At 41.4% G+C, this 19,136-nt stretch overlaps 1 protein-coding gene across 2 annotated transcripts in view; it reads left to right on the plus strand.

Moving 5' to 3' along the window:
* The window catches only part of LOC126336865 (potassium voltage-gated channel protein Shaw-like), a 1,557,807-nt gene that overhangs the window by 1,522,551 nt on the left and 16,120 nt on the right, over positions 1–19,136 (plus strand). The window contains exon 5 of one of the 2 annotated variants that reach the window (XM_050000964.1): positions 10,473–10,603. The exons of the other annotated variant lie outside the window; for it this stretch is intronic. Coding sequence (XP_049856921.1) covers positions 10,473–10,585 — 113 coding nt within the window. The 3' untranslated portion in view covers positions 10,586–10,603. The remainder of the gene's footprint in view (positions 1–10,472; positions 10,604–19,136) is intronic. 2 annotated transcript variants of the gene reach the window in all.

Here is a 19,136-nt window from a genome sequence, read left to right on the forward strand (position 1 = left end):
CAGTACCACGCGAAGAACAACTAGTATTCCAGCATCGACAACACAGCCCTGACCCGCGCTAACCGCTACCTCCATGTAGCTGCGCTGCTTAGTTGCTGCTGGAGTACTCGTTATTCTTCACGCTTTACTGTCGCTGTTAACAGATATCACTAAAACGAGCATCGCACTAGACTAATTTGGACCACTCTATCAGATAGGCACGTAAAATTCCGCTTTAAAAATTAACTTTGTTCGTAACGGGAAACAAACCGAGGCTTTCCGTCAGCAGTGGGCGTCGCATGAAAGACGTGACGAACAGTAGGCCTATTCATTTAGACTGACTCCAGCTACACTTTATCTGACGAAACATTAGAGAAAATGCATCGGACGACTCTTAAGAGGGACACCCGATATAAGTGAAAGTTCTCAGTTTTGTAGTCAAGAGACAGTGTTAGATACCGTAACATTTGAACATTCTTGAACATTCTTGTATTCAACAGTGATTCGGATTCCACACCAAACCGTAGAATGGACATAGTCTGATATGCTGCAGTGAGCAAATGATAAGAACTTCTCCCGGCTACATAGAAGACGCAAGCAGAGGGTACACTGGGCGCAGTCTATGGTGGAGTCTGAGTTTGAAAACGATCGCAGTCACATACTGCCATTTGACTGTAGCTCTCGAGAGCTTCGGATCGCGCCATTGGATAGTGGTCGACCATTGCTTGTTGCATAGTTCTCTCTCTTTCGGTATTCACTCTGGGCAGATTTTGTTTTATTTTGGATTCGTTCCTAGATACCGTTCACTTTGTTCACTCAGTCCATACTGCATTCCGAGAGATGCTGATTTTTTTTTTTTTTTTTTTTTTTTTTTTTTTTTTTTTTTTTTTTTTTTTCTAACGCTGAGTGTGACAGTGAAGTGTATACGAACCCATTACTGATATTGCAGATATCTCTGTACAGGTGATGGCTGTTGTTGTGGTCTTCAGTCCGAAGACTGGTTGGATGCAGCACTCCACTTTACTCTATCATGTCTCAGAATTAATACTGCAACCTACTTTGTTCTGAACCTGCTTACTCTGTTGGTCTTCCTCTACAACTGTCAGCCCCGTCCCTTCCCCCACACACTTCCCTCCAATACTAATCTGATGATTCCTTCATGCCTCAGAATCTGTCTTATCAACCAGTCCCATCTTTTGGTCAAGTTACTCCACAAATATAAGAATGATGATGATGATGAGGTCCCATTCTCCGAGGAGCGTATGAGACGATGCAGGAGACCCGCACCGACGCACTAGGCAAGGTCCTAGTGGAGGTGGTTTTGCCATTGCCTTCCTACGACCGTAATGGGGATGAATGATGATGATGCAGACGACACAACACCCAGTCATCTCGAGCCAGGAAAAATCCCTGACCCCGCCAGGAATCGAACCCGGGACCCATTTCGCGGGAAGTGAAAACAATACCGCAAAGCTCACGAATGCGTACAAATATAAGGAGCGGTCAAAACATTTCCGTTCGAAGGCCGTACAGTCCAGAATTTGTGTTCCAGTCAGGTAAAATAGCCGAGAACGTCGAGACAATCATGCCACCGACGAAACAGGTTGAAGATATCCGTTTGGTAAAATTTGCCATCTGGAAGGTGAATCCAGATCGGGAAGTGATCACTTGCGCTCAAGTCATCGGCCACTTCCCATTGAGCACTGTGGGCAAGAGCTGGAGAGCAAAGCGAGAGATCAGTGGCATAGAAAGACCCAGTCACTGTGCAGAACTGAATGCTCTGTCCTGCAAGTAGATAGTATGCACAGGATGACAGGAGAAGCCTCTCAATTGCTGTACCCCTTGGGCAGATAGTTGCAGAGCCCCAAAGCACATTGTGGAGAGGATGAAGGAGCTGTGTAATAAAGTCGGTGAGGGCCTCTTCATCAAGTGAATCATGTGGGGGAAGTAAAGGGGCATATTGTCAATGGATTACGCACGTGCACGGATTTAGCAACGGCTTGTAAAGTCGTAAGTGACAGAGGCGAGGAGTGGCAGTCGATCCTGACGAAAATACCTACGCCTCCTCTAGCTCTCTCTCCACGCATGTCGTCCTTTTCGTGGAGTGCGTAGTCTCTTATTTCAGGGATGTTTGATCGATGAAAATAAGTCTCCTGGAGACACAGACACAGTGGTTTATCCTGAGATAGGATACGATGTTTCTCCACATGCGTCCTGAACCCCTACAAGTACAAGAGCCATCTATGATAGGGTTAGTACCTTCATCCTGTCTTTCCGATGGGATGGGGAGACTGCACCAGGTAGAGGTGCGTCATGCGACGAGATGATTGCCCCACGCACACATACTCTATCTGCTCTGAGGACAAGTCAAATGAAGCATCAGGTAAAATCACATCGTCATGATCAAACGGTTTACCACTTGATTTTTACCTGCTGTTGCCGCTTTATAGGAGTCTTTCATGGTTTTGTGGGCTTTGGTGGAGCCGACGTGGGAGTGGTAAGGGCCGAGCTGGACTTCGGAACAGCCTCAGCTGTTGGAGGTGCCAGGGGCTCGCCCAAGTTGGCCACTGTATCTTTGTCTGCTGTTCGAGTAGAGGCTACAGGCTCTGAAACACTTGATCCCTTGCAAGTGCAATGACACATGCAGGTGTTAATGACAACACTCGCCACCTCCGTGTGCATAGAGGCAGTCGCTTTTGGAGTAGGCTTCTGAACCATTGACGCAAAAGATGTAGCAAATGTGGGAAGCTGCATAGACTTGCAGATCTTTTTGGCCTCGCCATAGGGGATACGCTTGGTTGTTTTTATTTCCTGTACTTTGCGTTCCTCTAAAAAGATCTAGCAGTCCCTACTCCAATCAGGGTGGTTCCCAGAGAAATTGAAACATTTGGCTAGAGACGAACAACCAATTCCATGAGCGGCCTTACCGCAGTTGCCATAAGTCGCTTCGCCTTTACATCCTAAGGTGATATGCCCAAAACCCTGGCACTTAAAACAGCGCAATGGGATTGGGAAATAAGGCCTCATGCTAAGGCGAAAGAAGCCAGCCTTAACTGCTAAGGAAGTTTCTTGCTTCTGAAGGTCAGAATAAAGGAGTCGAATTTGATAAGATTGCCATCAATCCTCCTCATGATACGTTGCACGTCACCTATACCTTTCGGAGCCCATTCACGTTGCAATTCCTCCTTGGGAATGTCGACTAGATCCCCGCATGTCACAACACCTTTGCTGTAATTCAAGGTGCTGTGCAGTTCAGTGTCTACTGCATATTGCCCAAGGCATTTAGCGGTTTGGAGATTAGCTGCTTGCTGGGAATTGGAAGGTTCCACAAGCAGGATCCCATTGCGCAAGCGCTTCACCGATTTTAAGGAGCCACCGATTCCCTCCAAGCCACTTTGTATATAGAAGGGCGAAACCTTCTCAAAACTACCCTCCTTCCGTTTTACTGTGAGAAACACACTCTGAGGATCAGCATGTATTCCGTTACTAGAGACTGTACTTTTCGAAAAAGCTCCGGAGTCAGGGGGCTGACTACAAGAGCCCTCTTGTTACACTGGGTGTTAAAAACCTTCCAGTGGCCCACCCTTTCCGCTGGGAGGAGGAAAATAAAATTTCTGAGGATCCATTTCGGTCCCACGAGCAGCTAGGGAAGTAAGGGTCCACTCAGACACAGCCCTGCGTGACTGAGTAAGCCTTATACAACTCAGGTGCGGCAGGTTCCCCAGAGATCACCCACTAACGACTGTTCAGCCTCAACAGCCATGCATCTCATCGTCGCGCAGCACACCCTGAGATTGAGGGGTTTGTTATAGAGCTTTCGTCCATCCTCGCGATCCGGGCGGTGAAACCAAGATCCTCGTTCCCTGAGACACACGACGTTCCACCGCCGCGCTGCACGATGGTCGCTGAAGCATACCCAGAGATTACTGTGAAGGAAGGCTAGCGGGGCTTACCAGTCCCCAGCTCAGAAACCCCAGGGTCGCCAAGCCCGTACCCAGAAAATGAATGCCGAGCCCCTGAGGGTCCTGAATTTTAATCCTGCTCCTCCACCTTTCCTTTATTTATGTCACTGCTTCTTCGCCATGTAGATTAAACTATTGAACCTCTTTCTTGCTAAGAATTTCGAACATTTTGCACCGCTTTACACTGTAGAACACCTTTTCCAGATCAACAAATCCTATGAATGTATCTTGATTTTTCTTCAGGTTTGCTACCATTACAGAGCGCAACGTCAGGACTACCTCTCTGCGCCTTCCTAAAGCCAAACTGATCGTTATCTAACATGTCTTCAGTTTTATTTTGTATCCTCCAAATGCGGATGTTCAATTTACTCTTTCCATGTATTCGTTCTCTCATCTGTGTTTAACAGTGGAATTCCGCTTACTCTCTTAATACTGACCCCTTTCCTCTTAAATTCATCGAAGGGTGTTTTGACTTCTCTATAAAGAGAGAAGTCCTTCGGTAGCCATTTACCTTTCGATTTTTTCACTTTTTTCCGGCAATCATTTCGCAATGGCTTCCTTGCACATCCCATTTATTTCATTTGTAAGTGATTTATGTTGATGCTTTCTCGTCTTTTCCTTGACTTTTCTTGTACATTTTTCTTCCACCCATCAATTAAAGTATCTCTTCTATTACCCGAGGTTTGTACGTCATTACCTTCATTGTACTCAGAGTTGTCTATTCACCCATCTGTGAGTTTATTTTATTTGATTTTTTATGTGTCTACTCCTCTTCAGTTGAACTGCCTGCTACTGTATTTACTGACGCAGTTTCTACAGCCTCCCAAGAATTTCCGTCCGCAGCTCGTGGTCTCGCGCTCGCGTTCTCGCTTCCCGAGCGTGGGGTCCCGGTCTCGATTCCCGGCGGAATCAGGGATTTTTCACCTGCCCTGAGATGATTAGGTGTTTTTGTTGTCCTCATAATTTCATCATCATTCATGGAAGTGACGATACTGGACTGAGCAAAGGTTGGGAATTTGTGCGAGCGCTGATAACCGCGCATTTGAGCTCCCCACAAACCAAACATCTTCATCACCCAAAAATTTCGAAGGCAACTCATCATACTTCAGTATCCTACTTCTTCCTACATTGTTTATTGTGGACTATTCTCTTAAACATCAGTCTACTCTTCGTCATTACTAAAATGTGAACGGAATCTCTTCATTTCTGGATAGGCCTTACAATCCAGTGTCTGATTTCCGAATCTGTCTGACTAACATGTAATCCAGTTGGAATCAACCAGTCTCTCTAACACCTTAAAACAGGTCGGCCCATCTTTCGAATTTATGTATAGAAGTAGACCGCTATGAACATCGTAATCTGTCATCTGGTGGCTCAAAATGTTTCTTTTTCATTTGCTGCAGGTTTTTGATGAGATGAGGTATAAAGTTCCTGGTGTCTCAAAATGTTTCTTTCTCATTTGCTGCAGGTTTCTGATGAGATGAGGTATAAAGTTCAGCTTATTCCCCAATCGACAGTATATTACCACATCCAACCTTATTACACGGTTTTTTCTAATCGAGCTTCCCCTTCCCCTAACTGAAAATTTCTGGCCACCCCCTGAGCCATGCTTCCTAACCATAATAGCAGAAGTATTACTTCTTGATGTCTGGGATATAGCAAGTAATATTCAAAATTATTTTGTACATTGGTTTAGGTTTCCTTGATGCAATGTTTTAACTTGCACTAATGCGATCAGTCACTTTCTCAAATAGGGGAAGGAGGACAGTAGAAAACGTTAACCAAACACCCATTGTCTAAGCAGTTCTACTGCTCCATCTTGAATTTTTCAGTCTATAGAGAACTAAGCGTTGATAACTTTCCTAGATGGTCTAAATGAGGAGCCCGACCGGATTTATGTTATTGGAATTTAGTGAGATGAAGTGTACAGGGAGCCGGAGAAACTGAGGCAAATTACCGGCATTGTCCTCAGATTCACAAATTCAAGCCTCATGCGCCACCGAAGTAGGCCTGCTTATGCACGGGTCCATTCTCCATAAGATCTTCTACGTTAGTATCACTGCAAATAGTTTTACATTTCACATTTCAAAAACCAGATACATTTTTTCACAGGATATCTCAAATCATTGTTTCGTTAAATTCAGAAGCATAAATTTTCTAATGGTTTCGAGATACCAGACATTTTCTAGAGAGTAAAAAGAAACCACCGTGATTCACATTAAAGCACTTTTAAAAGTACAATAAAGGTAAGAAATTTAGTAATGGACACCTGGCAGATGTATAGCCTTTGAAGATACTGCTCGTTTATGTGACGAACGTCGATCCCTACTTCTTTTGTTTCTAAAACAGCTTCAGACTGCTTATAACATCACGCATAAAAAGACACGTTGTTCTGAAAGATCTTTCGTGTCAGCTATAAACTACACTGCACTTTGTTGTATATTCTTTCTAAAATAAATAAAAAGTAAGAACTGGTTGCTTAAAAATCGTCGAACATAATATGCATGGAAACTTATATTCTTAGTGATGCAATTTATAAAGACCACTAAATGTTAAATTGCAACTGTGACTTTAATGTAACTATTTATTTTGTAGATAATCTTTTACTGATACTTTCACTGTATCTATATGTAATCTATCTGTATTGTTGCCACTAGAGTAGTTAAAGGAGTGTATTTGTCGTACAGCTGTATAGAAGAGTCTTAGCAGCACTTTTCTGTGTTTCTTGTGTAATCTGCCATTTCATTCATCTCATTAATTTTGTGATAACGAAGAGTAGCAAATGCAAACTCCCTAGAATTTAAAAATTTTATTCCTTATTTCGTTCTGTTATTCATCTGTATGTTAGATACACCTTCCAAATCTGTCTCACCTGAAACACTTACAAGCTTAACAAGCGCACTAATCCGAACATCAATGTCATTCTTTTGTTAAATTTCATCATTCCCGACCCACAGATAGCATATATCAAGACTTGACAATCTGATTTTGAATATCTAAGTCTGTCACTTGGACTACTTTACTGTGACCACAAAGATAACACATTCATTAGTACTAATACTAGTACAAGCTCACAGAACAAAGAATTAGTCACTCTCAGGACACATCATGCTTATACCGTCTAACACTGTCTTTAGACTAGGTAATGGCCTCAATTTTGCGTGGAAGGGGGTCCAAAAGTTTCTTCGAGTATGCCATATGCAGGTGAAGCCACTCGTTGCTGTTTTGGTCACACAGAGTGGGAACATTGGTAGCTACATTTCTCCTGCTGTTCCAAATAATTCTAGATATTTTTGTCATTAGAATGCGATAGAGTGCCTTATCGGCAGTTAAGGTGCGACTGCGTGTCTGTGGGTCGTCAAATCAAGATCTTCTGCACACAGGCCTTTGAATGTGGCTGTTAGCATCTTGGAAGAAGGGCTTGTCCACAGCACAGTCATCATCATGAAGATGTAGAGAAAACGGCAACATTTGGTCGCCCAGACTGTTGAACTAAAAACGTTCTGATATATGTTGACCGTAACCTTAAAGAGTGGTACGAAGAACAGTCTCGGAAGTTCGCATAGCCATTTCCGACTCGGACTAATCGCTTCACATACGCCTTAGTTCAAATACCCCATTAGTACTTCTTTCGGTGCACTAGACGCCTCGCATCATTTAGAAAGAGACAAATCCGGTACACAGCGGACCACACTACATTTAGTTAGCTGCTGACCAGTTTCTATGTATGTTGTTTACCCCATTGAAAATGTGCAGCCTCACGTGACGCTGTGAGAAATGACCTTTTCCGATGTAGCCGACCCGACCTCAGATGTCCATTGTATACACGTTCCTTCCCAATGGTCAAATGGACCTGCATTTACGACAGCAGCAGTTCTTGAGTTTGAAGAAGATTGTCACTGACACGGCGATAAACTCGTCGTCAGTCCCGTCAGTAAGAATACTTTTTTATGACCACTTATCTTACGCCATGTTACATGGCTCCGAGTTTTAAACTGCTCCTTGCATATACGCTGGACAATTCACAGTGGCACACCAAAAAATCTGGAAAGTACGTATATTCAAGGTGGGCGCTTCCAAAGAAGATAGTTCCTGAAACTTCCAGGCACGATAAAACTGTGTGAAGCACTAAGATTCAAACCTGAGACCCCTGGAGTAAAAGCTCTGCCTACTGAGCTATCCAAAGGTGATTCTCACGACACGGGCCCTACATGTCTACTTACAAGCGCACAATCCGCTGCTAGGCGACAATTCATTCTGGGAACAATTACCCTTGACTGTAGCAAGCCATGTCTCCATAGTATCCTTTCTTCCGGGATTGCTAGTCTCGCAAGATATGCTCGAGAACTTCTGTGAAGTCTGGAAGGCAGGAGATGGGATACTGGTAGCGAAGCTGTGAGGGCGGGTCATAAGTCGTGCTTGGATGATTTAGAGCTGTTGTCTGCGAGAGACCAAGTTTCCAGGTTCGAGTCCCAGCCCGGCACACAGTTTTCACCTTCCAGGAACTTTCAGATTACCGCGCATTCCATTGCACAGTGACAATTCACTCTGGAAACGATAGCTCCTTTCTGCAATTCTGTCACATCTCCACGCCATAATATCTTACTGTGCTAATTACAGGATGTTTATAGATTAGTTACACAAAAGTAACCTTTAACTGGGAAAAAACGAAATCAGTTACAGAAATGTTTGATACAGTACTGAGTAGTGTATCTTGAAGTTCAATTCCCGCGTTACGGTGCTAGTTCCCTACGTTCCTGCTAGGTGACATACTCAAATGAGTTATTCGAAGAGTCATCACGGAGTCTTGTAACAGTGCAGAGCGTGCACAGTGTTGTTTATGGTTTCATAAATCCAAATCTGCTACTACAGTGAAGCGACATTCGGGACTACACATAGGAAGCCACCACTCCAAAGACATACGGCTATTAACTGGTACTAACGTTCCACCGAAGCTGTCTTCAGGGTCAGCCAGCAGCCTCCGACGATGCAGTTGAACAAGTCTGGAAGTCTTACAATCATAGACCGCGTAAATCAACGAGACGTGCCAGCTTAGGATTGAATATGCCTAGTGTTACAGTGTCTAAGGTATTACAGAAATGCTCCTCATTCAAACCCTACAAACTGGAATTGCTGCAAGCTTGGAGGGAAAAAGACAAAGAAAAACGAGTTGAGTTTTGTGTAGAACTGCTTAACAAAATGCAGACGATTTTCTTTAAAAAAATTGTATCTAGTGTCCAAGTCACCTTTCGTACTTGCGGTAAAGTGAATCGGAGTAATGTTCGGAAATAGAGTGAGCAGAAATCACATGACGCAATCGAACATATGTGGGACTCGCCTACAGTAATTTTTTTTTTCCAATCTGTAAGTTGTAACAATATTTACGGTCTTCTCTTTACTGCCAAGTCGCATATTGTACCTGGACGTGCTTGAGCATTATCTAGTACTTCCACTGCGACAGGATATGGGCATAGAATTTATTTTCCAGCAAGATGACGCGCCACCATTGTGAAGTTGTCCCGTATCTTTGCGGGAATGTGGTGACTTGTATCCTGGGCACCATGATTGTCTAACTTAACGTCAGTGGAGTTCTGTGTACGAAGTTACATTAAAGAGACAGTGTTTGTTTCTCCGCTTCGGGGAATCGTCGCTGAGCCGCGACAACGGATAACACAAGCAGTTGCAACCACACAGCAGGGCTTGTTTCATAGGATGTGGAAGGAAACTGATTGTATATGAAGCATTTGTCCTATTACAAAAGGTAGCCTAATGGAAAATTTGTAAATAAAGCTTGACGATATACTTATACTGCATTCAGTGCTTCATCAAACGTTTCTTTCAATTACTTACCTTTTTCACAACTGAAGGTTACGTTTGTGTAACTAATTTATAAAATAAACACCCAGTGCATACTACGAAGTGGCGCGCACACACACACACACACACACACACACACACACACACACACACACACACACACCATGTGGAAAGTCACCTAAGCGTCTGCTACCGCGTGTGTACCATATACAGTGCTACGAAGCGACCAGTATGCACTTATAACGGTGTGATTAATATTTTGTCCGGTAAGCTTACTTAAATCTTTGCCACTTCGTTCAGCAAAGAAAGTACGAAAGTAAATTAGCTTAAGCATAAACACAGTCAGAAATAGTAACAACATTATACTAAATGATCGTTTGGTCACTCATTCTAAAGAATTTGTAAAGTAGGGCGCTAATGCCAAAACAGCTTCAGTTGCGCACTTCACTAAGTTAATAACAGTTATGCTCACCACTTTGTTAATAACAGTTCCGCTAGACAAAAGCTTTGTAAATATTTGTTGTAGATAATCTAAATCAGCAATATAACTTAATCACTTAATGTTAGTCATATTGTGCATATTTTACCAAAGCAAATCTCTAAATGTTCTCCTGCGTTAGCTGTAGAAGCTTTCGCTTTTGTGCCGTCAGTGTTTGTGTGTTTGTCTAACTGTTGCTTTGTTGCGTATGTGTGTGCCTCGTCCATGTGAAACAGCTGAAAACGAGCGTCGAAACTCGACGCTTCGCACCAACGGCACCAGCAAGAGCAGCAGCGGAGCCGCCGTAGCACCCGTTGGCGCTGACCTCAATGGCTCCGCCCCCAACTGAGCACATAGCGAAGCGCCGGTAGTACACTACTTTTTATTCACAAACCCCTCCCTCAGCTTCTCTCCTCGGTAGTCATAGCTAAACATATAAGGGAAGTTTGGCCAAGAGTACGTGTCGCTTAATAGTACAAAGCTTTGCTGTGTTGGCTCCACTTGGCAGAAGACTGGCATTAGCTAGCCATTCTAGCAGAGCGTAGTGACATAAAATGCGGACATCTTGGGTATTAATGACTGCTTCAGCTGTAGTTCGTCCTTTATTATTGGATCACTACCTGTTTCGTGGCACTAAAAGCAACGCCTTCAGGTGAACTTCGCTTCTCCGTCCATACGGAGACGCAGCCGCGTTCTCTGACATACTGACGGCAAGAAAGTAAACAACTTGCCTATTTGTTGGCTCGTGCATGCGCTGATGATGCGCGGGCTCGACCGATTCGGTAAAATGCAGACGTTTTCTGTTGCTCCTTTACTTTCTTTCGCTTGCACCTTTGTCCCGCAGTGTGCTCAGGGTCGGCGTGGTTAAATCGGATTTGGCATGTTAATTTGAAAGGGTGACCGGATGCCCTTCCTGTCTCCGCCCCGTAACCCCCCGGACAGAATCAGTGTATCCCAGCTGTCTGCGTCTAGAGTGAATCATGGGGGAGTGCGAATGTGTTTCAAACTTCTGCAAGTCGTGTAACTGAGGCGGAACGTGGGGACCAGCCCGGTATTCACCTAGTGGGATGCGAAAAACCGCCTAAAAACCACATCCAGGATGGCCGGCACACTAGCCGTCGTCGTTAATCCGCCTGGCGGATTCGATCTGGGACCGGCAGGCCTACCCGAGTCCAGGAAGCAGCGCGTTGGCGCTCTCGGGCCCTACCCTCACGGGTTCTGTTGCTCCTTTACTCTCCCTTGATAATCAGGAAAGAAAGCGTTTTAATTCGGATAGAAAGCAACATGTCCCTCGTAATTTAAGCGGTTTTAGTCACACAAAAATAGCTCTGAGCACTATGGGACTTAACACCTATGGTCATCAGTCCCCTTGAACTTAGAACTACTTAAACCTAACTAACCTAAGGACATCACACAACATCTAGGCATGACGAGGCAGAGGAAATCCCTGACCCCGCCGGGAATCGAACCCGCGAACCGGGGCGTGGGAAGCTAGAACGCAACCGCACGACCACGAGCTGCGGACTGAGTCACAATTTCACTGAAATTTCCTTGTCTACGCCTAGCAGCTTTCTATGAAGTACAATTGTTTATTAGTGTGCATTTGGGTAGGAGTACTCTCCTCTGCAGTGCTTTACTGCCAACCATAGTACAGCCCCAACAGAGAAGGCAGCAAAAGCATCAGAAATTGACTGCCATTTCTGAAAAATAATAGGTTTATGCCAATATAGCCCTAATGTTTACTCTTCAGAGGATTTTGCACCTTTTGCGTAACGGCAAGAGACGAAACTGTATTTCAGATAACTGAATACAATAATTCGACTAGAGACGTTGATCCAACGAAGGGCACCTACCCAAAAACCCTAAAAGGAGTAGAAGAGTGCTAGACTTCAGTGACGCAAGTGTGCAAGTGCACACACCAAAAATTATTGCTAGTTGACAACATGAAGAGGATGGTGCAAAAACCGAAACTCCTCTACTTCTCACCAGTGAAGAATGTTCTCCAACAGAAACAGAATGGTGAGGAAGAGAATGAAAATCGAAGGGACGACAGAAAACGAAAATACATTCTCATTTTTGCACGGTTCTGATTTGATGTTACAAACTGTTAAGGATGATAGTGCTTAGAAATGAGCGTTTGGCGTCATTGGAAGGGAGGCCCCTTACGGGGCAGGTCCGGCCGCCTTGGTGCAGGTCTTATTACATTCGACACCACACTGGGCAACCTGCACGTTCGATGGGGATGAAATGATGATGAAGACAACACAACACCCAGTACCTGAGCGGAGAAAATCCCCAACCCAACCGGAAATCGAACCCGGACCCCTTAGGACGGCAGTCCGTCACACTGACAATTCAACTATCAGAGCGGACAGAATGATAGTGAAGAGTCATGTATGAATTCGAGGGACCCATGTCTGGAAACAACAGAGTCAAAAGTTATAAGTGAAAATCTTTATGATAGCTCTGACAGTGGAACACATGTAGGCACCTACTGGTACTTTTGCTGCTAAGACCATAGGGTTGGGAACATTCAGAGTGGTAGTATGAACCAAACAAGAAAAAAGAGTCTAGTAAACATGGACTCTAAAACAATTTCCTTAAGAACTATGAGCACTTGCTCATCTTCCGTGAAACACATCTCGTCCACTGCAAGCTCTTTAGTTTCCATATTTTTGGAGAAGATAGTGTGGACCAAATCAAGAAAGAAATGACTTTTAAACATGGGCTCTAAAGTGTGTACCTTAAGAGCTATGAACACTTGTTCATCTTTGCTACTGTGAAACACGTCTCTTCTACTAAAAAAAGTATCCAGAGCTCTTGAGGTATGCATTTTAAAACTCATGTTTACCAGATATTTTTCATGTGCTGGTCCATACTACCAACTCTGAAAGTGACTTAACCTCTTAGCAGCAGCACGTATTCCGCTGTCAGGGCTATCATATTGATTTTCACTTACAACTTTCAATGAAGTTGTTTCCAGACCAGTGGTCCTTACATCAAATTGATACATTTGACCTTCTCCATTATCCCTGAAGGTTTGTGACATCATCACAGAATCAGCCTATATATGCTCTTAGCTCCCAGAATGACATTCCGCAAAGAAAATAAAAATATTGCATTTGCCCAGGGTGTGGGTGCTATTTTGATGATGAGTGGATACAATGCCATGAATGCAGAGAGTGGTGGCATGAGGAGAACAGATTATGAAGATGTAGTACCTTATCTCTGTGACCATTATTGAAGGATCTCATGTGCAAACTCTTTCCTAAATAGGGCATACTCTTATCCACGTGTGCAGCTGAAGTGAGCAGTTTACACTTTTCTATTCTCATTCTTACTAAATATGTCCTACTAGCAAAAATTTGTTACTTTTACTATGATTGTTGTATATGTATTTAAATCATAGATTTGTTTATAAATAATTTGCAATAACAGATTAAGTCAGTAGCCAGATTTTTTTCCTTAGTTGCGTACTCTTACCTGAATTTCCCCTATGTGTTCCAGGTTTATTTTACAGAGAATTGGAAAATACTGTGTTCGCTCAGCTACAGTAAGTAATTTCCTGTCCCAAACACCATTGTTGAATTGTGAGGATCTTTATGATACCATTGAACAGTCTTTTCCCCTTCCCTTGACAGCGATCTCATGATTAAGACATTTGACTGTGATTCAGGAGGAACAGGGTTCAGATCTGTCTAGATCTTCAGATAAAGATTCTACATACATCTTTTGCAGAAACATCAAGGAGGTTTATTTGAAAAGGTCATAGCTTCTCTCTCCCACAAGATTGGGTTCTCCATCTCTGATGACGTCACCATTGATGGGACATTAAACCCTATATTTCGTTCCTTATGAATGTTGAGTAGTTAGTGCACTATGTTCATTAACATGAAAATCATTTGGTCATTAAAAGGTGATGGAATGCATGAACATTACTTTGAAAAGCACTGTGGTTACAGGTTGGCATACTGGCATTCATAAGTCCTTAACATCAAATTATTACTAGTAACCCCTGTAATGTAATACTGTACACTGAGCAAAATTTTCCAGTAAACAATAATTCTGTGGTAAGCAGCTGCACAGATCCCTGAGGTACGTGCAGCCTGCATCCACAATATGTCTTCCCCAGAGCCTCACTCTTTATAACTCACATAGTTTTAATATTAGCAAATGTTAATAATTTGCAAAAAAAAGTTAGGTGTACACAATGCTCTGAACAGTAGAACTTTTTTATTGTGACATTGGGAAAACTCAACTTAAAGGGAGAAATTTTCAGAACTGAGAGGCATGTTATAAAAGTTACATCTGTTTATAGTTCTAGAACATCCTACTGAAACATCTTTAAAATACTTGATGTTTTGACAACTGTTTCTCACTCATTACTGTCCTTTTTAATTACCAATATTTCTATTTTCTCCAAAAAGGCAGTGAAAAGCAGAATTTAAAGGCCATATTTCTAATGACTGGGACTTTAAGAGTGAATTAAAGAGTGTTCTGTTTGACAACTCCTAGTTCTCCATTGGAGAGTATCATATCTTAAATGAGTTTCTTGATACGCATCTCTTAGGCTACTGTATATAATAATTAATATCTGCTCCTTCATTTTTGTCTAACCTTTTCTTCACAATAAGTGGACCTCTAATCCTGGGGTCTAAGTGACCTGCCCATCCTTTTTAATCTGCCTCAACCTATTTCCAGCTGTTTCCCAAGTAAGAAACTAGCAGTACTTGTTCCAAAAGTTAGATGTGTATATATTTTTATGTGTCCATTGTCAGTCCTGAAATTTCTCTTGAAGGTAAGTAATTGCCAGCATTTTAGTCTCAAATTTTATATTTTTCTCATTTTCCTTTTGATATAATTAATATTAGCATTGTAACAATAATATTTCATATTATTTTGTCATTTCATGGTAGTTCATTTAAATGAAAAGTACATTGTCGGCCTTTTGCTCTTTTCACATTTCAGAGATCCATTCTACTGGTTGAGTGAGATGTGATATAAATTCTTGTACATTTTCATTACATCTGTCAAATAACCCATTTTATTGTCTTCTTGTAGTACGTGGCATGTTTTCAATGTTTTGTTCGTGCAGAAATCTTGGTGTAAATTTCCCTTCTCTTTTCTTATTGGTACAAAGATTTTTCGTAAGCTCTTTCTTCCCTTTTTTCTAGCTTTTATATTTTTTCTGATAGCACTGGAAACATGCATTCTGTATAATAAGGCTTGATGTTTGACAAATGGATTAAAAGGCTACTAAAATGTTTTAATTCAAAGAAAATTGCAAATCTTTGACACTTTTTCTGGAGTGAGCAACTGTACTTGAACAACAGTGAGGAATTGATTTCTTGTGCTTGAAGGTGGAAAATGGATTGTAACAGCAGTGAAGAAACCACACGTTGATGTTAAGACAAAAATTGTTGTAGATGAGAGACAAAAACACACAAATTCTAGATCACCACTTTCAGAAACTATTATGCAACAGAAATTACTTGTCATTAAGTGATATATTAACTAGGTTTTATGTTCACTGACAAAACATGGAGCCAAGTTGTTGGAGGAAAAGAAAGCTCTATTTAAACCATAGGAATAGCTTCTATCAAAACTTTAATGTCCATTGCAAGAAATATTGCAGATATCTTTACCAGGTCATAAAAAAAAGCTGAAACCCTGCACGATGCACAAACGGTTCAAAATTCCATGAATAAACCAATAATGATTTGGAACACTTTTTAGTATGAAATGAATAAGCTGGGTGAGAGAACTGATACTTAACTCCATGAGAATAGTAACAACAAGACAGATGATGTTACATACAAATCCTTAGCAACTAGGATTTTTTTAGAAACTAATTTTATCCTTACATACAGAAAATTTTCTATATTTATTAAGTTGAGCACTAGTTATAATTTTTTGTTAGTATTATTTACAAAAGTTTCCTGCAATCATTCCTTCTGTCTGCTTTTGTGTGAACTGAATCATTCTACATTTGTAAAGGCTCTCCCTTGTGATGTAATTTACAAAACAAAATGTGCGAATGAATTAATTTAGCATCCAAAAATACAGCCAAGAACACTAAGAAACAAATTACTTTAATTCAAAGCAACACCTCTAGTGCATTCTAATCAAAATGGCAGTTCATATGTTGATGTTTTCCTGTGAAATGCTCTCTTCCCAAGTTGGAAAGGGATTGATGTTATAATGAGAAACAAGTTGCCCAGGTAGCACTGCATAAAATGAATTATATTTACTGATGGTTGCAGAGCAGACAAAAGAAATGGAGTTAACATCTAACTTGGCTGGAGGCAGTGTGAGTACTAACCAACATGATGAATGGAAAATCATCAACATCTGTAGATGTCTTTGTCAACCTAGATAAGGCTGTGACACTACCTCTTCTGCCCAGGAGTTTTGAAGTAAAATAGAGTTTATTTTACTATTGCTGGTGACCTCACTCTGTCACCAAATTCCTTGTACAACTATGTGATGTTTACAGCTCAGCTATGCCAAAGAGGTTTTTGTACAACTATGTGATGTTTACAGCTCAGCTATGCCAAAGAGGTTTTTTTGCACTATATATCCAGTTCTTGTAAACTGTTCATCGGAAACACTTATAAACATTCCTAATTAATTATGATGTGGAGCTGATTTCAAATTATGTTAGTCAACACTTGTGAGAATTAAAGTTAGATTAAATTTTTATTGTCCTTAGACACATGTCCAGTCAGGCTTAACTGACTGACTAAAGTTACATTCTTTAAAGTCTCATTGAAGACACTGTATCTGTAACTAATTATTGTACATCCAATAACTTTTAGTGATGAAGCCTAACATCATTCCCACTAACTTTATAGGTTAAAGTATCAATGTCTGGCTAGAAACCATATTTAACGTTATCCAGGAACAATGACATGGATGTAACAGTTACCTGTTCCCATCAGGATGCTTGATGGGAGGCCCCCTTTGCCTCTCACCATTGGTGTGTCGGGTTGCTTGATTTTAGTGAGTATCCATAGCAGGTGTGCCTGTGACTGTCACTTCATGGACATTGTACCTTATTACAATGGTTGTGGTTTGTATTCTGCCAGTAGACATGTAGCAGCCAGCATGATAGTTACAATGGTTGGATGGAAACACACTGATATCGCTCTCCCTGATGATGGGGTTCAGGGTTGGCTACCAAATCAAGTATTCCGATGCTTTTCAGACTCACCACAATCCACTTCTTAGGCAACAGAAAACTATGTTATCAGACAAATAGCTTATTTGACAAAGTACCAAGGTCTAGACGTTGTTTGTACTCTACAGTCACAATTGAAACAATCAGGTATGTCTGAACATCCATCTCAACAATTAGAACATCAATTTTTACAAAACAAGAATCAAATACTTTGGTCCTTGAGTGCAAAAAGCAGGTACACTTAATATCTGTCAATTACAGCACCATCTCCCACAAGTGGGAAACAATGGTTTGAGTATACCACTTGTATTTTTTGTGTAGAATCTGAATGTGCAGTTAACACTGGGGGTGGGTTCCCATTTTAAAATTCAAAGTTGACCCCACCCACAAAGGAACGGTGACTAGCAGGTGGCCAGTTGTAGCACAGACAGCATGCCCCTTTACTAATATAAACTTTTCACCTAGAACATTTTTTTTCATGTGCTGCATCATTTTCAGTAGATTTAATTGTCTCAAGTTAAAATAAATGCCCTGTATATAGAGGTTTTAGGTGACAATCTGAGCAGTCTGCGTAGACTGTTTACTGATTATACTGTCACTTACCATCTGGCAAAGACATCAAAGATTAAAACTAATGGACAAGAAGTCTGTAAGTTGTGAAATGTGGCAATTAACTCAAAATAATATAAAATGTTAGGTCATCCACATGAGCACTAAAAGGAATCCCTTAAATTTCAGTTACATGATAAATCTACAAACCTAAAGCCTGTCAACTCAACTAAATACTTAGTCATGAACAAGTTAAATTGGAACAATCACAAAGAAATTTTTGTAGGGAAGGCAAGTCAAAGACTGTGTTTGATTGACAGAAAACATAAGAGATGCAACAGATATGCTGAAGAGACTGCCTTCGCTACACTTGTCCGACGTCTTCTGGAATGCTTCTGTTAAGTATGGGATCCTCACTAGAGAGAACTGACCGAGGACATCAAAAACATTTACAGTAGGACAGTTCATTTTGTGTTATGTGAAATATGGGAGAGATTTTCATGGATATGATGAGCGAGTTGGCATGGAAATCAGTAAAACAAAGACGTTGTTTGTTGTGGCAAGATGTTTTCATGAAATTATTTCAATCACCAATTTTGTCCTCTGAATGTGAAAATCCTTTGTTCACATCCATCTACATAGTGAGAAATGATCATCGTAATGAAATAAGAGAAATCAGAGCTAGTACACAAAGATTTAAATGTTCCTATTCCCTATGCTTTGTTCAGGAGTGGAAGCTAGATTAGTCTGGAGGTGGTTCAATAAATCCTCTTCCAGATGGTTAAGTGTTAATTGCAGAGAAGTCATGCAGATGTAGATTATCAACATCTACAAAGACTTTCTCCTCCATCAAATAATTCATACCTTCATTATTTTCAATTATTTCACAAATAACTATTAACAAACTCCCTTCTACTGCAACGTGAATACCATTACCTGTAATTTCTGATGAGCGGACGCTCCTAGTGTGTGATCTTCCTGAATCTGAATTGCATTAGCCATGCCTTCTGATTCAAGTTGATTCACAGTCTCTGCTTCTGATGTATTGCAGATACCTATTGCCACTAAACCCATTTTATTCTCCACCAAATTCTTACCCAGGCAGCCTTTATCATCATTAAAAATTTCACAGGTACTGTACACCTTATGATCCCCCTATCATTGTTTTTAC

The sequence above is a fragment of the Schistocerca gregaria genome, chromosome 2 (genome assembly GCF_023897955.1).
Source record: "Schistocerca gregaria isolate iqSchGreg1 chromosome 2, iqSchGreg1.2, whole genome shotgun sequence".
Taxonomy (NCBI): Eukaryota; Metazoa; Arthropoda; class Insecta; order Orthoptera; family Acrididae; genus Schistocerca; species Schistocerca gregaria.